This window comes from Salmo trutta, chromosome 10, assembly GCF_901001165.1.
Source record: "Salmo trutta chromosome 10, fSalTru1.1, whole genome shotgun sequence".
Taxonomy (NCBI): Eukaryota; Metazoa; Chordata; class Actinopteri; order Salmoniformes; family Salmonidae; genus Salmo; species Salmo trutta.
In genome coordinates, this window is record NC_042966.1 from 46,095,794 (window position 1) to 46,123,341 (window position 27,548).

Genomic DNA, 27,548 nt, shown 5'->3' on the forward strand with positions numbered 1-27,548 from the left:
TCACTGGGTTGCCAGATGGAAAAGTATGTAAACCCTCCCCAATGCAGCCACCTGGGACAGAGCTGCCCAACAACACAGTGTTCACCTGGCAACCTCAACCCAACTCAACAGTAGCCAGAAGGATGTTATTAAGTTAGTGGCAGTAACGTTAGTTAGTTCGCTGTTAAAGAGAAGACCACTTCTTCTTTACTTCCGGGTACTGGGCTTTGATTGGGCGTAAAGGTTGAATTTACTTCTACCAGATGCCTTTTATGAAGATTCTTTTTAATTAAGAAAATGTATCTACGTTTTTTGCACTTGAAGACCATAAAAAAAATACAAAAGTTGAAAAACTACAAGGCTGAAAGGGCATTCACTTCCTGGTTACTTTCACAACGTTTTGTTAGCTTCAGGTACGGTGAAGACAGAAGAGGAGACAGCAGGCGTTATTCCACACCTGTGGCTGGTCTGCCCCCGACTGGGCATCAGAGGATGGTGCAGAATAACTTCTTCTCCCTAAAGGGGTTCTCCGAGGCTGGCACGGGCACGATGAGGGGGTCGTCACGTATGTGGGCGTCGCAATACACCATCAGATCCGTTGCTGCTTTGGAGACCTGGGATGGTGAGACAGGAACAGGGGAGAAAGACAGTTATGATTAGGTATGATAAGGCAGAGGGGAGGAGGTGAGGAGAAGGAGGAGAGGGGAGGAGGAGAAGGAGGGGAGGGGAGGAGGAGAAGAGAGGGGTGGTGAGACAGGAACAGGGGAGAAAGACCGTTTATGATTAGGTATGATAAGGCAGAGGAGAGGAGGTGAGGGGAGGACGAGGAGGAGGGGAGAAGGAGGGGAGAAGGAGAGGGGAGGAGGAGAAGAGAGGGAAGGAGGAGGAGAGGAGGGGAGGAGGAGAGGGGAGGAGGTGGAGGGGAGGAGGTGAGTGGAGGAGGAGAAGAGATGGGAGGAGGGGAGGAGGAGGAGAGGGGAGGAGGTGGAGGGGAGGAGGTGAGTGGGGGAGGTGAGGGGAGGAGGAGAAGAGATGGGAGGGGAGGAGGAGGAGAGGGGAGGAGGTGAGTGGAGGAGGAGAAGAGAGGGGAGGAGGGGAGGAGGAGGAGGGGAGGAGGAGGAGAGAGGGGAGGAGGGGAGGAGGAGGGGAGAAGGAGAAGGGAGGAGGTGAGTGGAGGAGGAGAAGAGAGGGGAGGAGGGGAGGAGGAGGAGGGGAGGAGGTGAGTGGAGGAGGAGAGGGGAGGAGGTGGAGGGGAGAAGGGAGGGGAGGAGGAGGAGGGTAGGAGGTGAAGGGAGGAGGAGAAGAGAGGGGAGGAGGGTCCCATACTGTCTACAGTGCATTTGGAAAGTGTTCAGACCCCTTGACTATTATAACATTTTGTTGCATTACAGCCGCATTCTAAAATGTATTACAATTGTATTTTTCCTCATCAATATACACACAACACCCCATAATGACATCACAACATCCCATAATGACATCACAACAACCCATAATGACATCACAACACCCCATAATGACATCACAACACCCCATAATGACATCACAACAACCCATAATGACATCACAACACAGGTTTATTCGAAATTTTTGCAAATGTAATATCACATTTCAATAAGTATTCAGACCATTTACTCAGTACTTTGTTGAAGCAGCTTTGGCAGCGATTACAGCCTCGAGTCTTCTTGGGTATGACGCTACAAGCTTGGCACACCTGTATTTGGGGAGTTTCTCCCATTCTTCTCTGCAGATCCTCTCAAGCTCTGTCAGGTTGGATGGGGAGCGTCGCTGCACAGCTATTTTCAGGTCTCTCCAGAGATGTTTGATCGGGTTCAAGTCAGGGCTCTGGCTGGGCCAGTCAAGGACATTCAGAGACTTGTCCCGAAGCCACTTCTGTATTGTCTGGCTGTGTGCTTAGGGTTGTTGTCCTGTTGGAAGGTGAACCTTCACCCCAGTCTGAGGTCCTGCACGCTCAGGAGCAGTGTCACCGAATAAGTCGTACTTGTCGTTGAATATGTCATATGGGAGATAGAAGGACCAAGGCGCAGCGGGATTGTGGACACTCATGTTTATTACTGATAAAAACATGTAAGGTATCCACTTGAGAAAAAACAAAACAACAAACAATACTCACAACAGCAACAGTGTGGCAGGCTCAACCAAACGCAGTGCACACAACAATTCCCCACAACCCCAAAGACAAACACCCACACCTGTATAGGACTTCCAATCAAAGGCAACTATACACACCTGCCTTCAATTGGAAGTCCCAATCATCAACCCAACATATACAAACACAAACCTGCCACGTCCTGACCCCAAAACTAAAACACTAGCTCCATCTGCTGGTCAGGACGTGACAAGCAGGTTTTCATCAAGGATCTCTATGTACTTTGCTCCATTTGTCTTTGCTTTGATCCTGACTAGTCTCCCAGTCCCTGCCGCTGAAAAACATCCCCACAGCATGATGCTGCCACCACCATGCTTCACCGTATGGATGGTGCCAGGTTTCCTCCAGACGTGACGCTTGGCATTTCAGGCCAAATAGTTCAATCTTGGTTTCATCATACCAGAGAATCTTGTTTCTCATGGTCTGAGAGTCTTTAGCTCCAAGCAGGCTGTCATGTGCCTTATACTGAGGAGTGGCTTCCGTCTGGCCACTCTACCATAAAGGCCTGATTGGTGGAGTGCTGCAGAGATGGTTGTCCTTCTGGAAGGTTCTCCCATCTCCACAGAGGAACTCTGGAGCTCTGTATGAGTGACCATCGGGTACTTAGTCACCTCCCTGACCAAGGCCCTTCTCCCCCGATTGTTCAGTTTGGCCAGGCAGCCAGCTCTAGGAAGAGTCTTGGTGGTTCCAAACTTCTTCCATTTAAGAATGATGGAGGCCACTGTTCGTGGGACCTTCAATGCTGTAGACATTTTTTTGGTACCCTTCCTGGCACCCTTCCTGTGCCTCGGCACAATCCTGTCTCGGAACTCTACGGACAATTCCTTCAACCTCATAGCTTGGTTTTTGCTCTGACATGCACTGTCAACTGTGGGACCTTGTATAGACAGGTGTGTGCCTTTCCAAATCATGTCCAATCAATTGAATTTACCACAGGTGGACTCCAATCAAATTGTCAAAACATCTTGAGGATGATCAATGGAAACAGGATGCACCTGAGCTCAATTTTGAGTTTCATAGCGAAGGGTCTGAATACTTATGTAAATAAGGTATTTCTGTTTTTACCTCTTTTTTTACATTTGCAAACATTAAAAAAAAACTGTTTCACTTTGTCATTATGGGGTATTGTGTGTAGACTTTTTTAATATACATTTTAGAATAAGGCTGTAATGTAAAATATGGAAAAAGTCAAGGGGTCTGAACACTTTCCGAATGCACTGTATCTGTAATTACAGTAGAGCCTCGTGAGGAGAGGAGGGGTCCAGACTGTCTATCTGTAATTACAGTAGAGCCTCGTGATGGAGAGGAGGGGTCCAGACTGTCTATCTGTAATTACAGTAGAGCCTCGTGATGGAGGGAGAGGAGGGGTCCAGACTGTCTATCTGTAATTACAGTAGAGCCTCGTGAGGAGAGGAGGGGTCCAGACTGTCTATCTGTAATTACAGTAGAGCCTCGTGATGGAGGGAGAGGAGGGGTCCAGACTGTCTATCTGTAATTACAGTAGAGCCTCGTGATGGAGAGGAGGGTTCCAGACTGTCTATCTGTAATTACAGTAGAGCCTCGTGAGGAGAGGAGGGGTCCAGACTGTCTATCTGTAATTACAGTAGAGCCTCGTGAGGAGAGGAGGGGTCCAGACTGTCTATCTGTAATTACAGTAGAGCCTCGTGATGGAGGGAGAGGAGGGGTCCAGACTGTCTATCTGTAATTACAGTAGAGCCTCGTGAGGAGAGGAGGGGTCCAGACTGTCTATCTGTAATTACAGTAGAGCCTCGTGATGGAGGGAGAAGAGGGGTCCAGACTGTCTATCTGTAATTACAGTAGAGCCTCGTGATGGAGAGGAGGGGTCCAGACTGTCTATCTGTAATTACAGTAGAGCCTCGTGAGGAGAGGAGGGGTCCAGACTGTCTATCTGTAATTACAGTAGAGCCTCGTGATGGAGAGGAGGGGTCCAGACTATCTATCTGTAATTACAGTAGAGCCTCGTGATGGAGAGGAGGGGTCCAGACTGTCTATCTGTAATTACAGTAGAGCCTCGTGATGGAGGGAGAGGAGGATAGAAGTTCGAAGGAGAGCTCCGCTCATTAGCACAGATCACATTCCTCTGTGTGATTAGGCAATTAATGAGACCAGTGATCCCTCAATAAGACGCACAGAGACTGAATACGCTGTATAGAGGAGAGGAGTCAGGAAACAATATACACAGTCAGTTAGGAAAGCTAAGGCTAGATTTTTCAAACAGAAATGTGCATCCTGTAGTTTTGGGACACTGTAAAGTCCATGGAGAATAAGAGCACCTCCTCCCAGCTGCCCACTGCACTGAGGATAGGAAACACTGTCACCACCGATAAATCTACGATAATCGAGAATTTCAATAAGCATTTTTCTACGGCTGGCCATGCTTTCCACCTGGCTACCCCTAACCCGGCCAACATCTCAGCACCCCCTGCAGCAACTGGCCCAAATCCCCCCCCCCCCGCTTCTCCTTCACCCAAATCCAGACAGCTGATGTTCTGAAAGAGCTACAGAATCTGGATCCCTACAAATCAACTGGGCTAGACAATCTGGACCCTCTCTTTCTAAAATGATCCACCGAAATTGTTGCAACCCCTATTACTGGCCTCTTCAACCTCTTTCGTATCGTCTGACATCCCCAAAGATTGGAAAGCAGCCGTGGTCATCCCCCTCTTCAAAGGGGAGACACTCTAGACCCAAACTGTTACAGACCGATATCTATCCTACCCTGTCTTTCTAAGGTCTTCGAAAGCCAAGTTAACAAACAGATCACCGACCATTTCGAATCCCACCGTACCTTCTCCGCTATGCAATCTGGTTTCAGAGCTGGTCATGGGTGCACCTCAGCCATGCTCAAGGTCCTAAACGATATCATAACTGTCATCGATAAAAGACAGTACTGTGCAGCCGTCTTCATCGACCTGGCCAAGGCCTTCGACTCTGTCAATCACCACATTCTTATCGGCAGACTCAACAGCCTTGGTTTCTCTAATGACTGCCTCGCCTGGTTCACCAACTACTTCTCCGATAGAGTTCAGTATGTCAAATCGGAGGGCCTGTTGTCCAGACCTCTGTCAGTCTCTATGGGGGTGCCACAGGGTTCAATTCTCAGGACGACTCTTTTCCCTGTATATATCAATGATGTCGCTCTTGCTGCTGGTGATTCTCTGATCCACCTCTATACAGACGACACCATTCTGTATACTTCTGGCCCTTCTTTGGATACTGTGCTAACAAACCTCCAAACTAGCTTCAATGCCATACAACACTCTTTCCGTGGCCTCCAACAGCTTTTAAATGCAAGTAAAGCTAAGTGCATGATCTAAAACCGATCGCTGCCTGCACCTGCCCGCCCGTCCAGCATCACTACTCTGGGCGGTTCTGACTTACAATATGTGGACAAGTACAAATACCTAGGTGTCTGGTTAGACTGTAAACTCTCCTTCCAGACTCACATTAAGCATCTCCAATCCAAAATGAAATCTAGAGTCGGCTTCCTATTTCGCAACAAAGCCTCCTTCACTCATGCTGCCAAACATACCCTCGTAAAACTGACTATCCTACCCATCCTTGACTTCGGCAATGTCATTTACAAAATAGCCTCCAACACTCTACTCAACAAATTGGATACAGTCTATCACAGTGCCATCTGTTTTGTCACCAAAGCCCCATATACTACCCACCACTGCGACCTGTATGCTCTAGTCGGCTGGCCCTCACTACATATTCGTCACCAAACCCACTGGCTCCAGGTCATCTACAAGTCTTTGCTAGGTAAAGCCCCACCTTATCTCATCTCACTGGTCACCATAGCAACACCCACCCGTAGCACGCGCTCGAGCAGGTATATTTCACTGGTCATCCCCAAAGACAACACTTACTTAGGTCAGCTTTCCTTTCAGTTCTCTTCTACATTTGCACACACTGTACATAGATTTTTCTATTGTGTTATTGACTGTATGTTTGTTTATTCCATGTGTAACTCTGTGTTGTTTTTGTCGCACTGCTTTGCTTTATGTTGGCCAGGTTGCAGTTGTAAATGATAACTTGTTCTCAACTGGCCTACCTGGTTAAATAAAGGTGTGTCGTGTCTTTGGCATCATTAAAACTGAAGACCTATTCATCAAATAACTCTCTGTAATTATTATTATGCGATTAAACTGATTAATCTGTAACTGTAATTAACTAGGAAGTTGGGGCACCAATGAAAATATTCAGATTACAAAGTTATAATTTTCCTAATATAACTTTCAGATATTTTAATATCTGATCAATTAGTCTTCGAATTAATGAATTATTCTTTACCTCACGTTAGTCTCATTCCAAACGTCGTACGATCTGCACGAACCCAGTCTTCACTATGAGTCATCCATACATCAATTGTCTTAAAATAATTTATTTACTAAGTAATTCACAGAAATGTATAACAAACAAGATATGGTTACAAGGAAATGATAGGAGAATGTGCCCTAGTGGGCTAAACCGGCATGACGACTTGTTAGACAAAAGGGGGTAGGGGTCAGCTGAGAAGGCACTACAGAGTTGATAATTATATTAATTGAAATGCTAATCCTTTGCACATGAACGCTCACTCATTCAGGAATAATTGCAATCAATATATATATATTTACGCTCAGTGTGTCGTCGGGATCTCTGTTGCAAAGTTAGTTTCTGTTGGAGAGTTTGTCCACTCTCTCTCTCCGTCATGGTTAGATGGATAATTCAGAGTAACATTAATTCATGTTGTTATAGAATAGCTGTTTCAGTGGTTGTCGGTCTTCGCGTTCAATGATACCGAATTCCTAGCTGCAGACTAGTAATTAATATCAAAGACTTGTTCTTATTCTGTCGGTATCGATAGTCTGAGTTTAACCACGTGGTATGGTTAAAAGTTCAGCAAGAGAAATGCATGGTCTGCAACCTTTAGCCATCTCGTTATCGAGGTAAGCTGGTCTCCTCTCAAACCTTGGCCCTCTCGTTATCGAGGTAAGCTTGGTCTCCCCTCAAACCTTGGCCCTCTCGTTATCGAGGTAAGCTGGTCTGGTGATAGAAAGCCTAGGTGGGGGTTTTATTCGGAAGAGCAGAAAAGGGCCTGTCCCATGACGCCAGACCATAGCTGTGCTCATGGGCGGTCCTCTGATTTAGTTAAACTCCAGAGGGAATTGGAGTTTCCTTCATTAAACAGTCCACAATCACATTACACAATTTCACAAACAGTTCCATCCTTATTCATTCATTTTATACAACAATTAGATGTACGCCTCATAGCTGAGGCTATTGTACAAACAGTGTTATGTAATGTGGCCGTATTGTCTCCCATGAGTTTCACAAAATTGTACCAAACGGACCAGTTCGTAGCTGGATTCTTCACCGATCTTGTATACCTTCTCCAGAACATAAATGTCATTCGGTTCTCCAGTTCTGTGAGGTGAAAGAAATTCCTTTGTCCTCTCTATGAAACTCACTCTCTCTCTATACTGTGGCCATGAGGAGAGGGTCTCCTCATAGGAATTTACGACCTCTTCTGACCACAGCAGCCTGGGTGTTGGAGACAGAGGTAGGGGGATGGTGCATAGAAAAGGGCTGGTGCAGAGGGAGGGGGTAATAGTGCTCGCTGTCCTCAAAGAGGGCAATGTCATGACAGGTGGAATAAAAATAAAATAGAGATCTGTGATCCCTGTCCAACTGCTTCGCTCCTGTCACGTCCTGACCAGTAGAGGGAGTATTAGTTATTGTAGTTTGGTCAGGACGTGGCAGAGGGTATTTGTTTTATGTGGTTCGGGGGTTATGTGTATTGTAGAGGGGTGTTTTATTTATGTGTTAGGGGTTTTGGTGTATGTTCTGGTTTTTGTATTCTAGGGTTTTTCTAGTGGTTATATTTCTTTGTTGGTCTGTGTGGCTCTCGATCAGGAACAGCTGTTCATCGTTGTTCCTGATTGAGAGTCATATTTAAAGAGCTTGTTTTCACGTGTTTGTTTGTGGGTAGTTGTTTTAGCACTGCTTTTAGTTAGCCTGCTAAACTGTTCCTGTCGTTCTTTGTTTATTATTTTTTTCGTGTTCACTTTAATAAATAAGTATGAGTATTCACGTACCCGCTGCGCCTTGGTCTCATCTATACGACAGCCGTGACAGCTCCCTCTCCTTTTACAGACACACTATCCCACCATCTGGGGGAAGGGAGGAGTGGGAGGAGGTTCTTTCCACTGTGAAATATTGGGGAGTCATCAAGGCAAAGGGTGGCTACTTTGAAGAATCTCAAATATAAAATCTATGTTTATTTTTTTTGGTTACTACATGATTCCATATGTGCTATTTCATAGTTTTGATGTCTTCACTATTATTCTACAATGTAGAAAATAGTAAAAATAAAGAAAAAAAACCTGGAATGAGTAGATGTCCAAATATATAGAGAGAGCCCTCCCTTGGATCCTATTCTGCCTATCCAACTGAATAACTTGTCGAATCTATAAACATATATTTATCTCCCCAAGGTCAATTTTATGAGCAGCCACTTTTCGAATGAAAGTCAAGTTTTGCTTTGAACAATTATCATCCATTAAATAATCTAAACACGCCCCAAAATATAGGTTTACAGATATAAATACACCGGTCCAGACCTTAGACCTCACGGCACTACCCTGACAGGGATTGTCACATCCTGGCCAGTATAAGGGTTAATTGTCATTTTAGTTTGGTCAGGACGTGGCAGAGGGTATTTGTTTTATGTGGTTCGGGGTGGTGTGTTAGTTAGGAGGGCGTTTGATTTATTATTTCTGGGTTTTGAGCTATGGTCTATGTTGATGTATTTCTATGTGTAGTCTGGTTGATGTATTTCTATGTTAGGTTGATTGGGTTTGGGACTCTCAATTGGAGGCAGGTGTTTCCTCGTTGCCTCTGATTAAGAGTCCTATATATGGGTAATTGTTTGGTGTAGGTTTTGTGGGAGATTGTTTCTTGTCTAGCATATGTGAGCCTGAGAAGACTGTCTGTAATTCGTGAGTTCGTTTTTGTTATTTTTGTATGTTCATTTTGAGTTAATAAATGTTCAAAATGAACAAACACACTCCTGCTGCATTTTGGTCCTCCTTCACCGACGATAACCGTGACAGGGATCTGTTATGATCAAAATGATTCTACTGGTCAATCTGTCACTCTGCACCTATAGTGCACTACATAATGACCCCTTATTTCCTATGTAGTGCACTACATAATGACCCCTTATTCCCTATGTAGTGCACTACATAATGACCCCCTATTCCCTATATAGTGTACTACATAATGACCCCCTATTCCCTATGTAGTGCACTACATAATGACACCCTATTCCCTATGTAGTGCACTACATAATGACACCCTATTCCCTATGTAGTGCACTACATAATGACCCCCTATTCCCTATGTAGTGCACTACATAATGACACCTTATTTCCTATGTAGTGCACTACATAATGACACCCTATTCCCTATGTAGTGCACTACATAATGACCCCCTATTCCCTATGTAGTGCACTACATAATGACCCCCTATTCCCTATGTAGTGCACTACATAATGACCCCCTATTCCCTATGTAGTGCACTACATAATGACCCCCTATTCCCTATCCATGGGCCCTGGTCAAAAGTAGTGCACTATCAAGGGAATAGGGTGCCATTTGGGATAAATGTCGCCAAACCTGGAGGATCACTCTCAGTTCCCACACACACACACACACACACACACACACACACACACACACACACACACACACACACACACACACACACACACACACACACACACACACACACACACACACACACCCCTGCAGTGCCTTACCTTCATCCTGTCCATACAAGCCTCCATCTTGAGCTGTTCCACAGCTTTCCTGGCGTGGGAGATGCTGTTGTTGTTGACCACGCTGTCCTTCATGATGATGACCTGGCAGCACAAACACACATGGAGTCAAGAGGCTGGGTGTGTCCCTGTATGTGTGTGTGTGTGTGTGTGTGTCACAACTTGCAGACTTGTTTACGCTGCTGTGCGTTTTTGTTGCCGATCTTACTTTGCTACCTAATGGTTTTTACTTTTTCATTACCGTATATTTTTACTTTTTACCCTCACTCAACTTTTTTCATTCAACTTTCTTACCCCGGAGGTTTTATCTGGACATGGTTCGTCAGGACTTCAAACAGCCGAAGCTAAGTAACATTAATATGATGCCTTCTAATTGCAGTCGTTGTACTTATAATATACAGGAGAACGATCGCCTTACGGCAAGGATAGCTGTGCTGCAAGCCCAGCTTCAGACACAATCGTTAGGCAAGGGTAATTTCAGTGTAGGAAAGGATGAAACAGCGTCTGTGCCACCAGCAAGTACAGATAGTAACGTTAGTATAAACCCCCTCGCACGGTCCCCGCAGCCGGACAACTTTCTCATGGCTTCTGGAGGGAAACGCTGTAGGAATGCTCAACCGGTGTCGCTTATTCAGCCGACAGAAACTTTCAACCGGTTCTCCCCATTAAGTGAGTCGGAGTCGGAGGCCGAGACTTCTCTGGTCTCTACTCCTCCCGCTGTGGGGTCTGAGACGCCGACGGCTCCCACCATTAGCTCTGACAAATTGAAAACCCTAGTCATTGGCGACTCCATTACCCGCAGTATTAGACTTAAAACGAATCATCCAGCGATCATACACTGTTTACCAGGGGGCAGGGCTACCGACGTTAAGGCTAATCTAAAGACGGTGCTGGCTAAAGCTAAAACTGGCGAGTGTAGAGAGTATAGAGATATTGTTATCCACGTCGGCACCAACGATGTTAGGATGAAACAGTCAGAGGTCACCAAGCACAACATAGCTTCAGCGTGTAAATCAGCTAGAAAGATGTGTCGGCATCGAGTAATTGTCTCTGGCCCCCTCCCAGTTAGGGGGAGTGATGAGCTCTACAGCAGAGTCTCACAACTCAATCGCTGGATGAAAACTGTGTTCTGCCCCTCCCAAAAGATAGAATTTGTAGATAACTGGCCCTCTTTCTGGGACTCACCCACAAACAGGACCAAGCCTGGCCTGTTGAGGAGTGACGGACTCCATCCTAGCTGGAGGGGTGCTCTCATCTTATCTACGAACATAGACAGGGCTCTAACTCCTCTAGCTCCAGAATGAAATAGGGTGCAGGCCAGGCAGCAGCCAGCCTGCCAGCTTAGTGGAGTCTGCCATTAGCACAGTCAGCGTAGTCAGCTCAGCTTTCCCCATTGAGACCATGTCTGTGCCTCGATCTAGGTTGGGCAAAATTAAAAATGGCGGTGTTCGCTTTAGTAATCTCACTACTATAAAGACCTCCTCCATTCTTGCCATTATTGAAAGAGATTGTGATACTTCACATCTCAAAATTGGGTTACTTAATGTTAGATCCCTCACTTCCAAGGCAGTTATAGTCAATGAACTAATCACTGATCATAATCTTGATGTGTTTGGCCTGACTGAAACATGGCTTAAACCTGATGAATTTACTGTGTTAAATGAGGCCTCACCCCCTGGTTACACTAGTGACCATACCCCCCGTGCATCCGGCAAAGGCGGAGGTGTTGCTAACATCTACGATAGCAAATTTCAATTTACAAAAAAAAAAACAATGACGTTTTCGTCTTTTGAGCTTCTAGTCATGAAATCTATGCAGCCTACTCAGTCACTTTTTATAGCTACTGTTTACAGACCTCCTGGGCCATATGCAGTGTTCCTCACTGAGTTCCCTGAATTCCTATCGGATCTTGTAGTCATAGCAGATAATATTCTAAATTTCTGGTGACTTTAACATTCACATGGAAAAGTCCACAGACCCACTCCAAAAGGCTTTCGGAGCCATCATCGACTCAGTGGGTTTTGTCCAACATGTCTCTGGACCTACTCACTGCCACAGTCATACTCTGGACCTAGTTTTGTCCCATGGAATAAATGTTGTGGATCTTAATGTTTTTCCTCATAATCCTGGATTATCGGACCACCATTTTATTGCGTTTACAATTGCAACAAATAATCTGCTCAGACCCCAACCAAGGAGCATTAAAAGTCGTGCTATAAATTCTCAGACAACCCAAAGATTCCTTGATGCCCTTCCAGACTCCCTCTGCCTACCCAAGGACGTCAGAGGACAAAAATCAGTTAACCACCTAACCGAGGAACTCAATTTAACCTTGCGCAATACCCTAGATGCAGTTGCACCCCTAAAAATTTAAAAAATCTGTCATAAGAAACTAGCTCCCTGGTATACAGAAAATACACGAGCTCTGAAGCAAGCTTCCAGAAAATTGGAACGGAAATGGCGCCACACCAAACTGGAAGTCTTCCGACTAGCTTGGAAAGACAGTACCGTGCAGTATCGAAGAGCCCTCACTGCTGCTCGATCATCCTATTTTTCCAACTTAATTGAGGAAAATAAGAACAATCCGAAATTTCTTCTTGATACTGTCGCAAAGCTAACTAAAAAGCAGCATTCGCAAATGGAGGATGGCTTTCACTTCAGCAGTAATACATTTATGAACTTCTTTGAGGAAAAGATCATGATCATTAGAAAGCAAAGGAGATACTAAAGTGTTTTAGTACTATATCTCTTGACACAATGATGAAAATAATCATGGCCTCCAAACCCTCAAGCTGCATACTGGACCCTATTCCAACTAAACTACTGAAAGAGCTGCTTCCTGTGCTTGGCCCACCTATGTTGAACATAATAAACGGCTCTCTATCCACCGGATGTGTACCAAGCTCACTAAAAGTGGCAGTAATAAAGCCTCTCTTGAAAAAGCCGAATCTTGACCCAGAAATTATAAAAAACTATCGGCCTATATCGAATCTTCCATTCCTCTCAAAATTTTTAGAAAAAGCTGTTGCACAGCAACTCACTGCCTTCCTGAAGACAAACAATGTATACAAAACGCTTCAGTCTGGTTTTAGACCCCATCATAGCACTGAGACTGCACTTGTGAAGGTGGTAAATGACCTTTTAATGACGTCAGACCGAGGCTCTGCATCTGTCCTCGTGCTCCTAGATCTTAGTGCCGCTTTTGATACCATCGATCACCACATTCTTTTGGAGAGATTGGAAACCCAAATTGGTCTACATGGACAAGTTCTGGCCTGGTTTAGATCGTATCTGTCGGAAAGATATCAGGTTGTCTCTGTGAATGGTTTGTCCTCTGACAAATCAATTGTATATTTCGGTGTTCCTCAAGGTTCTGTTTTAGGACCACTATTGTTTTCACTATATATTTTACCTCTTGGGGATGTCATTCGAAAACATAATGTTAAATTTCACTGCTATGCGGACGACACACAGCTGTACATTTCAATGAAACATGGTGAAGCTCCAAATTTCCCTCGCTAGAAGCCTGTGTTTCAGACATAAGGAAGTGGATGGCTGCAAACTTTCTACTTTTAAACTCGGACAAAACAGAGATGCTTGTTCTAGGTCCCAAGAAACAAAGAGATCTTCTGTTCAATCTGACAATTAATCTGGATGGTTGTACAGTCGTCTCAAATAAAACTGTGAAGGACCTCGGTGTTACCCTGGACCCTGATCTCTCTTTTGAAGAACATATCAAGACTGTTTCAAGGACAGCTTTTTTCCATCTACGTAACATTGCAAAAATCAGAAACTTTCTGTCCAAAAATGACGCAGAAAAATTAATCCATGCTTTTGTTACTTCTAGGCTGGACTACTGCAATGCACTACTTTCCGGCTACCCGGATAAAGCACTAAACAAACTTCAGTTAGTGCTAAATACGGCTGCTAGAATCCTGACTAGAACCAAAAAATTTGATCATATTACTCCAGTGCTAGCCTCCCTACACTGGCTTCCTGTTAAGACAAGGGCTGATTTCAAGGTTTTACTGCTAACCTACAAAGCATTACATGGGCTTGCTCCTACCTATCTTTCCGATTTGGTCCTGCCGTACATACCTACACGTACGCTACGGTCACAAGACGCAGGCCTCCTAATTGTCCCTAGAATTTCTAAGCAAACGGCTGGAGGTAGGGCTTTCTCCTATAGAGCTCCATTTTTATGGAATGGTCTGCCTACCCATGTGAGAGATGCAGACTCAGTCTCAACCTTTAAGTCTTTACTGAAGACTTATCTCTTCAGTAGGTCGTATGATTAAGTGTTGTCTGGCCCAGGAGTGTGAAGGTGAACGGAAAGGCTGGAGCAACGAACCGCCCTTGCTGTCTCTGCCTTGCCGGTTCCCCTCTTTCCACTGGGATTCTCTGCCTCTAACCCTATTACAGGGGCTGAGTCACTGACTTACTGGTGTTCTTCCATGCCGTCCATGGGAGGGGTGCGTCACTTGAGTGGGTTGAGTCACTGACGTGGTCTTCCTGTCTGGGTTGGCGCCCCCCCCTTGGGTTGTGCCATGGCGGAGATTTTTGTGGGCTATACTCGGCCTTGTCTTCGGACGGTAAGTTGGTGGTTGTAGACATCCCTTTAGTGGTGTGGGGGCTGTGCTTTGGCAAAGTGGGTGGGGTTATATCCTGCCTGTTTGGCCCTGTCCGGGGGCATCATCGGATGGGGCCACAGTGTCTTCTGATCCCTCCTGTCTCAGCCTCCAGTATTTATGCTGCAGTAGTTTATGTGCCGGGGGGCTAGGGTCAGTCTGTTTCATCTGGAGTATTCCCTTGTCTTATCCGGTGTCCTGTGTGAATTTAAATATGCTCTCTCTAATTCTCTCTTTCTCTCTTTCTTTCTTTCTCTCGGAGGACCTGAGCCCTAGGACCATGCCTCGGGACTACCTGGCATGATGACTCCTTGCTGTCCCCAGTCCACCTGGCCATGCTGCTGCTCCAGTTTCAACTGTTCTGCCTGCGGCTACGGAACCCTGACCTGTTCACCGGACGTGCTTGTTGCACCCTCGACAACTACAATGATTATTTTTATTTGACCATGCTGGTCATTTATGAACATTTTAACATCTTGACCATGTTCTGTTATAATATCCACCCGGCACAGCCAGAAGAGGACTGGCCACCCCTCATAGCCTGGTTCCTCTCTAGGTTTCTTCCTAGGTTTTTGGCCTTTCTAGGGAGTTTTTCCTAGGGAGTTTTTCCTAGCCACCGTGCCTCTTTCACATGCATTGCTTGCTGTTTGGGGTTTTAGGCTGGGTTTCTGTACAGCACTTTGAGATTTCAGCTGATATACGAAGGGCTATATAAATAAATTTGATTTGATTTGATTTGATTTGTGTGTGTGTGTGTGTGTGCGTCCCTGTGTGTGTGTGTGTGTGTGTGTGTGTGTGCGTCCCTGTGTGTGGGTGTGTGTGTGTCCCTGTGTGTGTGTGTGTGTGTGTGTGTGCGTCCCTGTGTGTGTGTGTGTGTGTGTGTGTCCCTGTGTGTGTGTGTCCCTGTGTGTGTGTGTGTGTGTGTGTGTGTGTGCGTCCCTGTGTGTGTGTGTGTGTGTCCCTGTGTGTGTGTGTGTCCCTGTGTGTGTGTGTGTCCCTGTGTGTGTGTGTGTGTGTGTGTGTGTCCCTGTGTGTGTGTGTGTGTGTGTGTGTGTCCCTGTGTGTGTGTCCCTGTGTGTGTGTGTGTGTGTGTGTGTGTGTGTGTGTGTGTGTGTGTGGGTGTGTGTGTGTGTGTGTGTCCCTGTGTGTGTGTGTCCCTTTGTGTGTCCCTGTGTGTGTCCCTGTGTGTGTGTGTCCCTGCGTGTGTGTGTCCCTGTGTGTGTCCCTGTGTGTGTGTATGTGTGTCCCTGTGTGTGTGTGTGTGTGTGTGTGTGTCCCTGTGTGTGTGTGTGTGTGTGTGTCCCTGTGTGTGTGTGTGTGTGTGTCCCTGTGTGTGTGTGTGTGTCCTGTGTGTGTGTGTGTGTGTGTGTGTGTGTCCCTGTGTGTGTGTGTGTGTGTGTGTGTGTGTGTGTGTGTGTGTGTGTGTCCCTGTGTGTGTGTGAGCGCTGTTGTTGGTGATGTCGGCCTTCATGATGATGATCTAGGGGTTGAGTAGAATAAATCTAGAAAGAAAGAAATATGACTGATGAAGCCAGAACCAGAAGGTCATATTGTCCTAAGAGTTGATGAATATCTTTTCATCTTCAGTTGAAGAAGCACAAATAAGACATGAAGTCAAGAGGTCTGACATATATCTCTACATCAGCCCTGAGGGGCATTCCAACCTCCTCTACATCAGCCCTGAGGGGCATTCCAACCTCCTCTACATCAGCCCTGAGGGGCATTCCAACCACCTCTACATCAGCCCTGAGGGGCATTCCAACCACCTCTACATCAGCCCTGAGGGGCATTCCAGCCTCCTCTACATCAGCCCTGAGGGGCATTCCATCCACCTCTACATCAGCCCTGAGGGGCATTCCAACCTCCTCTACATCAGCCCTGAGGGGCATTCCAGCCTCCTCTACATCAGCCCTGAGGGGCATTCCATCCACCTCTACATCAGCCCTGAGGGGCATTCCAACCACCTCTACATCAGCCCTGAGGGCATTCCAGCCTCCTCTACATCAGCCCTGAGGGGCATTCCAACCACCTCTACATCAGCCCTGAGGGGCATTCCAACCACCTCTACATCAGCCCTGAGGGGCATTCCAACCACCTCTACATCAGCCCTGAGGGGCATTCCAACCATCTCTACATCAGCCTTGAGGGGCTTTCCAACCATCTCTACATTAGCCCTGAGGGGCATTCCATCCTCCTCTACATCAGCCCTGAGGGGCATTCCAATCTCCTCTACATCAGCCCTGAGGGGCATTCCAACCATCTCTATATCAGCCCTGAGGGGCATTCCAACCTCCTCTACATCAGCCCTGAGGGGCATTCCAGCCACCTCTACATCAGCCCTGAGGGGCATTCCAGCCTCCTCTACATCAGCCCTGAGGGGCATTCCAACCATCTCTACATCAGCCCTGTGGAGCATTCCAACCACCTCTACATCAGCCCTGAGGGGCATTCCAACCATCTCTACATCAGCCTTGAGGGGCATTCCAACCTCCTCTACATCAGCCCTGAGGGGCATTCCATCCACCTCTACATCAGCCCTGTGGAGCATTCCAACCATCTCTACATCAGCCCTGAGGGGCATTCCATCCACCTCTACATCAGCCCTGTGGGGCATTCCAATCTTCTCTACATCAGCCCTGAGGGGCATTCCAACCACCTCTACATCAGCCCTGAGGGGCATTCCAGCCACCTCTACATCAGCCCTGTGGGGCATTCCAACCTTCTCTACATCAGCCCTGTGGGGCATTCCAACCATCTCTACATCAGCCCTGAGGGGCATTCCAACCATCTCTACATCAGCCCTGAGGGGCATTCCAACCTCCTCTACATCAGCCCTGAGGGGCATTCCAACCATCTCTACATCAGCCCTGAGGGCATTCCAGCCTCCTCTACATCAGCCCTGAGGGGCATTCCAACCACCTCTACATCAGCCCTGAGGGGCATTCCATCCACCTCTACATCAGCCCTGAGGGGCATTCCAACCATCTCTACATCAGCCCTGAGGGGCATTCCAACCTTCTCTACATCAGCCCTGAGGGGCATTCCAACCACCTCTACATCAGCCCTGAGGGGCATTCCAACCATCTCTACATCAGCCCTGAGGGGCATTCCAATCTCCTCTACATCAGCCCTGAGGGGCATTCCAACCACCTCTACGTCAGCCCTGAGGGGCATTCCAACCTTCTCTACATCAGCCCTGAGGGGCATTCCAACCTCCTCTACATCAGCCCTGAGGGGCATTCCAGCCACTCACCTAATGCCACAGTCTAACCCTAACTCCACAGTCTAACCCTAACTCCACAGTCTACCCCTAACTCCACAGTCTACCCCTAACTCCACAGTCTACCCCTAACTCCACAGTCTACCCTTAACTCCACAGTCGAACCCTAACTCCACAGTGTAACCCAGTCTAACCCAGTCTACCCCTAACTCCCCAGTCTAACCCAGTCTAACCCAGTGTGTCCCTGTGTGTGTGTGTCCTGTGTGTGTGTGTGTGTGTGTGTGTGTCCCTGTGTGTGTGTGTGTTTGTGTCCCTGTGTGTGTGTGTGTGTGTGTGTGTGTGTGTGTGTGTGTGTGTGTGTGTGTGTGTGTGTGTGTGTGTGTGTGTGTGTGTGTGTGTCTGTGTGTGTGTGTGTGTGTGTGTGTCTAACCCTAATGCCACAGTCTAACCCAGTCTAACCCAGTCTAACCCAGTCTAACCCTAACAGAGATATCACCTAGCCGCTTGGCTTGTGAGGTTGTTCATCATTTTTCTTGGGGAGGAGATGTTGTATGTCTCTTGCATTCGGAAAGTATTCAGACCCATTAACATTTTACACATTTTGTTACATTACAGCCTTATTCTAAAATTAATTAAATCGTTTTTGTCCCTCATCGATCTACACACAATACCCCATAATGACAAAGCAAAAACAGGTTTTTAGAGATTTGTAAAACATTTATAAAAAATAAAAACTGAAATTTTATATTTACAAGTATTCAGACCCTTTTCTCAGTACTTTGTTGAAGCAGCTTTGGCAGCAATTACAGCCTCGAGTCTCCTTGGGTATGACGCTACAAGCTTGGCACACCTGTATTTGGTGAGTTTCTCCCATTCTTCTCTGCAGATCCTCTCAAGCTGTGTCAGGTTGGATGGGGAGTGTTGCTGCACAGCTATTTTCAGGTCTCTCCAGACTTTCGATCGGGTTCAAGTCCGGGCTCTGGCTGGGCCACTCAAGGACATTGAGACTTGTCCCGAAGCCACTCCTGCATTGTCTTGGCTATGTGCTTAGGGTCGTTGTCCTGTTGGAAGGTGAAGGTGAATGTTCACCCCAGTCTGAGGTCCTGAGTGCTCTGGAGCAGGTTTTCATCAAGGATCTCTTCGTACATTGCTCTATTAATCTTTCCCTCAATCCTGACTAGTCTCCCAGTCTCTGCCTCTGGAAAACATCCCCACAGCCTGATGCTGCCACCACCATTCTTCACCATAGAGATGCTGGGCATTCAGGCCAAAGAGTTCAATATTGGTTTCATCAGACCAGAGAATCTTGTTTCTCATGGTCTGGGAGTCCTTTAGGTGCCTTTTGGCAAACTCCAAGCGGACTGTCATATATCTTTTACTGAGGAGTGGCTTCCGTCTGGCCACTCTACCATAAAGGCCTGATTGGTGGAATGTTGCAGAGATGGTTGTCCTTCTGGAAGGTTCTCCCATCTCCACAGAAGAACTCTGGAGCTTTGTCAGAGTTACTATTGGGTTCTTGGTCACCACCCTGACCAAGGTGCCGCTGAGCTCTGGGAAGAGTCTTGGTGGTTCCAAACAAGAATGATGGAGGCCACTGTGTTCTTGGGGACCTTCAATGCTGCAGACATTGTTTTGGTACCGTTCCCCACATCTGTGCCTCGACAAAATCCTGTCTCAGAGCTCTACGGCGGTTCCTTAGACCTCATGGCTTGGTTTTTGCTCTGACATACACTGTCAAGTGTGGGACCTTATATACATTTACATTACATTTAACATTTAAGTCATTTAGCAGACGCTCTTATCCAGAGCGACTTACAAATTGGTGCATTCACCTTATGATATCCAGTGGAACAACCACTTTACAATAGTACATCTATAGCTTTTAGGGGGGGGGGGATTAGAAGGATTACTTTATCCTATCCCAGGTATTCCTTGAAGATGTGGGGTTTCAGGTGTCTCCGGAAGGTGGTGATTGACTCCGCTGTCCTGGCGTCGTGAGGGAGCTTGTTCCACCATTGGGGTGCCAGAGCAGCGAACAGTTTTGACTGGGCTGAGCAGGAACTGTGCTTCCGCAGAGGTAGAGAGGCCAGCAGGCCAGAGGTGGATGAACGCAGTGACCTTGTTTGGGTGTAGGGCCTGATCAGAGCCTGAAGGTACGGAGGTGCCGTTCCCCTCATGGCTCCGTAGGCAAGCACCATGGTCTTGTAGCGGATGCGAGCTTCAACTGGAAGCCAGTGGAGAGAGCGGAGGAGCGGGGACCTTATATAGACAGGTGTGTGCCTTTCCAAATCATGTCCAATCAATTGAATTTACCACAGGTGGACTCCAATCAAGTTATAGAAACATCTCAAGGATGATCAATGGAAACAGGATGCACCTGAGCTCCATTTCGAGTCTCATAGCAAAAGATCTGAATACGCACGTAAATGCATTTCTGTTTTTCATGTTTCATAAATTTGCAAAAATGTCTAAAAACCTGTTTTTACTTTGTCATTATGGGGTATTGTGTGTAGATTGATACCCTGATGAAGACAGCTTTGCTGTCGAAAACGTTGGTTATTAGGTTATTACATTTTTGCATCTGAGCTCTTAGAGTGTGCGGCTTTCCCTTATTTTCTAGATTGAAGAGTAAACATTTTTTAAATCCAAGTTGTAAGGTAACAAAATGAGGAAAAAGTCAAGGGGTCTGAATACTTTCCGGATGCACTGTAAATGGTTGAACTGAAATCCTGCCTCTCATCTCAACATTGGTTTATATGTTGAGATGAGACAACTAGGCTACTAGGTTATTCCATTGAATCATTTTCCATGGTGGGTGCGCCCAAAACAACCTGTTATAACCCGGTACCAACTGATAATGTTGTTACAGACCGGGTCATCGTGTATCATCATCTAGCTACTGTGTAATAACCTATAGGGCTTATTATAGGGCTTACTATAGGGCTTAATATAGGGCTTAATATAGGGCTTATTATAGGGCTTAATATAGGGCTTATTATAGGGCTTATTATAGGGCTTAATATTATGGTCTTAATATAGGGCATAATATAGGGCTTACTATAGGGCTTACTATAGGGCTTATTATAGGGCTTAATATAGGGCTTATTATAGGGCTTATTATAGGGCTTAATATAGGGCTTAATATAGGGGTTATTATAGGGCTTAATATAGGGCTTAATATAGGGCTTAATATAGGGCTTACTATAGGGCTTATTATAGGGCTTAATATAGGGCTTATTATAGTGCTTAATATAGGGCTTAATATAGGGCTTAATATAGGGCTTACTATAGGGCTTACTATAGGGCTTAATATAGGGCTTAATATGGGCTTACTATGGGCTTAATATAGGGCTTATTATAGGGCTTATTATAGGGCTTAATATAGGGCTTAATATAGGGCTTACTATAGGGCTTACTATAGGGCTTAATATAGGGCTTATTATAGGGCTTATTATAGGGCTTAATATAGGGCTTATTATAGGGCTTATTATAGGGCTTAATATAGGGCTTAATATAGGGCTTATTATAGGGCTTATTATAGGGCTTATTATAGGGGTTATTATAGGGCTTAATATAGGGCTTAATATAGGGCTTAATATAGGGCTTATTATAGGGCTTAATATAGGGCTTACTATGGGGCTTATTATAGGGCTTAATATAGGGGTTATTATAGGGCTTAATATAGGGCTTAATATAGGGCGTAATATAGGGCTTATTATAGGGCTTAATATAGGGCTTACTATGGGGCTTATTATAGGGCTTAATATAGGGCTTATTATAGGGCTTATTACAGGGCTTATTATAGGGCTTATTCAACCAGATCTAACGGTGGAACTAAGGCGCTACGTATGGTTATTTATCACCACGGCAATATGGGCTGTTTTCCTGCTATAATACCCCCTACCCGCTTCCTTAGCCTACAATGGTTTTACATGACTTTAAAGCCAATAAGCTATAAATCCACTACTGTTTCATAATTAACATATCCAATTGAACTTACAATATTTGAATATATCATAATGCATGTAGGAGCCCTGAAAACAACTGTTATGAACGCGATTTGTTTCACCCACCTGAAATGATGCCAGTGATGATTCCTATATAGAAAATTGCGGACTTGACTCCACCCAACAAAGGGACCTGTCAAATATCACACCGATGGGGATGAACGGTCTCGAAAGGTAAACCCCCGGAACGTTCCAGACCGGATGGAATGACGACAGACCACGAAGCACGATACGTGTTATTGTTGACGGTGAGCTGTAGGCTATAGTCTCATCAGCCGCTTGCTGTGGCTGTGCCGTTTCTCTCCCCAAAATGTCCCTTGTGTTTATGCATATTCCGTTTGAGGAGGGAGCTCCATCAGGAGGCAATCAGCTTGATCCGGAGGTGAGAGAATTACGCATTCAGCTGGGGGAGACCTCGCTATAACGAGGAAATATGGGTCAGGTCCGTCTGTCGCCAGCTGCTGAAGCGAGGACCAAACACTTGGTGGTTGGAACAGAGCAGGTTGGCTTAGGGAAGGAATCAGAGGCGTCATGCTAATAGGGGGCACAGGGGCATGTGCCCCCAGATTTGTTCCTTAAAATGTTTTATAATTCACAAAATAATTGGTACATTATTTTGTTGTTATTTCTCAGTAATACTACTAGCCACCTACCAATTTTATAAAGTTGGCTAGCCCAGATAGGTTCCCAATCTCCCGAACTCATAACTAGCTACCAAGAAGCCACCAAGTAGCTAGCTTGTCTAAGTTTCTTAGCTTGCAAGCAATTACAAAATTTACTAAATAATACCCACATTCCTTTAAATCTTTTACTCAGATTTTAGCAGAGATGCAGAGAAGCATATTTAGTTTCTTTAAAAAATAACCCCCAGTCAGGAGGTATGCTTATACAGTACCAGTCAAATGTTTGGACACACCTACTCATTCAAGGGTTTTTCTTTATTTTTACTATTTTATACATTGTAGAATAATAGTGAAGACATCAAACTATGAAATAAGACATATGGAATAATGTAATAACCAAAAACGTGTTAAACAAATCAAAATATATATTTTTATTATTCTTTAAAGTAGCCACCCTTTGCCTTGATGACAGCTTTGCACACTCTGGGCATTCTCTCAACCAACTTCACCTGGAATGCTTTTCCAACAGTCTTGAAGGAGTTCCCACATACAGTTGAAGTCGGAAGTTTACATACACCTTAGACAAATACATTTAAACTCAGTTTTTCACAATTCCTGACATTTAATCCTAGTAAAAACTCCCTGTCTTAGGTTAGTTAGGATCACCACTTTATTTTAAGAATGTGAAATGTCAAAATAATAGTAGAGAGAATGATTTATTTCAGCTTTTATTTCTTTCATCACATTCCCAGTTGGTCAGAAGTTTACATACACTCAATTAGTATTTGGTAGCATTGCCTTTAAATTGCTTAACTTGGGTCAAACATTTCGGGTAGCCTTCCACAAGCTTCCCACGATAAGTTGGGTGAATTTTGTCCCTATCCTACTGACAGAGCTGGTGTAACTGAGTCAGGTTTGTAGGCCTCCTTGCTCACACACACTTTTTCAGTTTCACAAATTTGGGATTGAGGTCAGGGCTTTGTGATGGCCACTCCAATACCTTGACTTTGTCGTCTTTAAGCCATTTTGCCACAACTTTGGAAGTATGTTTGGGGTCATTATCCATTTGGAAGACCCATTTGCGACCAAGCTTTAACTTCCTGACTGATGTCTTCAGATGTTGCTTCAATATATCCACATAATTTTGCTACTTCATGATGCCATCTATTTTGTGAAGTGCACCAGTCCCTCCTGCAGCAAAGCACCACCACAACATGATGCTGTCACCCCTGTGCTTCACGGTTGGGATGGTGTTCTTCGGCTTGCAAGCCTCCCCCTTTTTCCTCCAAACATAACGATGGTCATTATGGCCAAACAGTTATATTTTTGTTTCATCAGGCCAGAGGACATTTCTCCAAAAAGTACGATCTTTGTCCCCATGTGCAGTTGCAAACCGTAGTCTGGCTTTTTTATGGCGGTTTTGGAGCAGTGGCTTCTTCCTTGCTGAGCGGCCTTTCAGGTTATGTCGATATAGGACTCGCTTTACTGTGGATATAGATACTTTTGTACCCGTTTCGTCCAGCATCTTCACAAGGTCCTTTGCTTTTGTTCTGGGATTGATTTGCACTTTTCGCACCAAAGTACGTTAATCTCTAGGAGACAGAACGCGTCTCCTTCCTGAGCGGTATGATGGCTGCGTGGTCCCATGGTGTTTATACTTGCATACTATTGTTTGTACAGATGAACGTGGTACCTTCAGGCGTTTGAAAATTGCTCCTAAGGATGAATCAGACTTGTGGGGGTCTACAATTTTTCTTCTGAGGTCTTGGCTGATTTCTTTTGATTTTCCCATGATGTCAAGCAAAGAGGCACTGAGTTTGAAGGTAGGCCTTGAAATACATCCACAGGTACACCTCCAATTGACTCAAATTATGTCAATTAGCCTATCAGAAGCTTCTGAAGCCATTACATCATTTTCTGGAATTGTCCAAGCTGTTTACATGCACAGTCAACTTGGTGAATGTAAACTTGTGAATGTAAACCTGGAATTGTGATACAGTGAATTATAAGTTAAATAGTAGTTAAATAATATAGTTTGTTAAGAAGAAATTTTGTGGAGTAATTGAAAAACGAGTTTTAATGACTCCAACCTAAGTGTATGTAAACTTCTGACTTCAACTGTATGCTGAGCACTTGTTGGCTGCTTTTCCTTCACTCTGCAGTTGAACCCGTCCCAAACCATCTCAATTGGGTTGAGGTCAGTTGATTGTGGAGGCCAGGTCATCTGAGGCAGCACTCCATCCCTCTCCTTCTTGGTTAAATAGCCCTTAGAGAGTTACTGAACGGCGCAAGGAAAACAGGAGCTGCCTCCACTATTCCAGGACCTTTTCAACATCATCAAATCACCTCTGCTTTGTCTAATACAGTGACAACTAAAAGATACCAAAAACATTTTAGTCCAATCAACGTAAGCTAAATATGATGTGGCTGTCTGTGGTTCTGATTTCTCTCTGTGTGTGTGTGTGTGTGTGTGTGTGTGTGTGTGTGTGTGTGTGTGTGTGTGTGTGTGTGTGTGTGTGTGTGTGCGTGCAAGTAGAAAAGCATGTTGACTCACCTTACTTTTAGAGAAACACCAATGCCATCCTCCTCATTTTCATGTTGACAAAACGGTCTATCACTCTGTCATACAGTACACATTTTTAGCTTTTAGTTTTTGTTGTCCTAGGCTACCAGGGTAAAATTCTTGTTCGCTAGCATGGGCAACGCTCGCTAGTTAACAATTATCCTTCTACATATAGATACATATTGAACTTCCATCCTCTCAGGCCAGGGAGGGGCACAACAATGTATGAATTAATGGTTAGATCAGAATTGCAATTATAATCATTGGCCAGTACGGAGAATGAAGTAAAACCACAAGTCCAAATCCCTATCTCAATCCATGATTAATTTAGGAAAGGGCCCATTTTACTGTAGCTAGCTGGCTAATTAGCCACCGGAGGATAACAACACAACGAGATGCAACAATTCAAGTTTTTCTGTCAATGACGTATGTCAATGGGATTTGATAGGAGTGACACCAAATCCGAGCTGGCTTCCCTTGTGTTACGAACCGGCTCAGAGTTCGCAACAAAAGGGAGACAACGTGGAGACAAGGAGTAACAAAAATATATATTTATTAAATAAAGTAACTAAGTAATTAACAATGGCATGTGTAATCAGTAATCAGTAGTGTAAGTGAGTGTTTTGCATACCTGAATGTAATAATGCAGGGTGTTGAAAGGTGCCAAAGCAAATAACCAAAAAGCCACAAAACTACACAACCAAAAATCAACAAAGTGTCTGCGTGGAGAGAGTCTCCTTAATGACTGTGGAAGAGTTGTCTTTATCCTGGGACACACCCGAGCCCAGGTGTTTCCCATCTAGCTGACGACCCTTCCAACTCCGCCCACTGGCATCCTAATGAGGAACAAGAGCAAAGAGAGAAAATACAGCAGACAGAGTGGGAGGGTCGTCACACTTGACACGTTTTTTAATGCGCCAGGAACATTCACAGTTGAGCTCAATGCTGATTGGCAAATGTTTTATACTTTTTTTGTCAAGGGGGGCCAGATGCTGACTAGCTTCCCTTGCCTTCAATGCTACGGGCGGCAACAATGTCATACTCTTTATGACCAGACTGCATCAGATAGATGGGCTCTACGTAGAGAGACAGAGGGGCGGTGTTTTGCCCGATCGAATGCTTTCTCCTGTGAGATACATTCAGCCTCTTGGGAACTGAAGGTACATTATGAAATGCAGAGAGACCAAAGATGAATTATTTTTAAGTATTATTTTTTTTCTTACTCAATTTTTTTGGGGAAGGCTGGCTTACCTTGGCAACCATGAATACAGATCACCGAATGAAGGTCACCATGAAATGATAAGAAACATATTTTCCTTTCTATTTTCTCTGAGTCAGAACTCACAGACAGGCAAAATAAACATGGATGCGTTCAACTATGAGCTGGAACATGGTAGCTATGTTCATAAGAGAAGAGAACGTGGCTACTTTATCATTTATTTATTACCTAGAGATGGTCATGTTCATAAGAGAAGAGAACATGGTTGGTTTATCATTTATTTATTACCTAGAGATGGTAGCTATGTTCATAAGAGAAGAGAACATGGCTAGTTTATCATTTATTTATTACCTAGAGATGGTCATGTTCATAAGAGAAGAGAACATGGTTGGTTTATCATTTATTTATTACCTAGAGATGGTAGCTATGTTCATAAGAGAAGAGAACATGGCTTGTTTATCATTTATTTATTACCTAGAGATGGTAGCTATGTTCATAAGAGAAGAGAACATGGCTAGTTTATCATTTATTTATTACTTAGAGATGGTAGCTATGTTCATAAGAGAAGAGAACATGGCTAGTTTATCATTTATTTATTACCTAGAGATGGTCATGTTCATAAGAGAAGAGAGCTGGGCCTAATATAGTGTATAAGAGGTCATACAAGACATTTTGTAGTGATTCATATGCTGATGATGTAAATAATATTTGTTGGTCTGTGGTGTGTAATGAGGAGCAACCAGACGCTGCACTTGACACATTTATGAAATGACTTATCCCAGTTACTAATAAGCACTCATTAAGAAAATGATTGTAAAAATGATTAAATCCCTGTGGATTGATGAGGAATTGAAAACATTGTATGGTTGAGAGGGATGAGGATAAAGGAATGGAAAATAAGTCTGGCTGCCCAACCGATTGCAAAATGTATTGCAAATTAAGAAATCATATGACTAAACTGAATAAAAATAAACTATACTATGAAAAAATAAACGATAGAAAGAATGATAGTAAAAAGTTTTGGAGCACCTTAAATTAAAAAATGCAAAAAGGCAAACTCAGCTCCATCTTTAATTGAATCATATGTCTCATTCATCACAAAACCCACTGATATTCCCAACTACTTTAAAAAATAATAATAATCATTGGCAAGATGAGCAAATTTAGGCATGATATGCCAGCAACAAACGCTGACACCACATCCAAGTATATCTGACCAGCTTATGAGAGACAAGCGTTGTGTGACGATGGTCGTAAGGAGAAGGCCAAGGGGCAGCGTGGTAAGTGTTCAT

The 27,548-nt window shown here is 44.7% G+C and overlaps 1 protein-coding gene across 1 annotated transcript; it reads right to left on the bottom strand.

The window, feature by feature from the left end:
• Positions 1-464: 464 nt before the first annotated feature.
• Positions 465-22,283, bottom strand: LOC115200873 (guanine nucleotide-binding protein G(I)/G(S)/G(O) subunit gamma-4-like). Its single transcript, XM_029763990.1, has 3 exons — positions 21,918-22,283; positions 9,979-10,080; positions 465-593 (listed from the first exon to the last, which is right to left on the bottom strand). Exons 2-3 carry the CDS (start codon positions 10,069-10,071, stop codon positions 465-467), a joined length of 222 nt encoding a protein of 73 aa, XP_029619850.1. The 5' UTR covers positions 10,072-10,080; positions 21,918-22,283.
• Between the last annotated feature and the right edge of the window lie 5,265 nt (positions 22,284-27,548).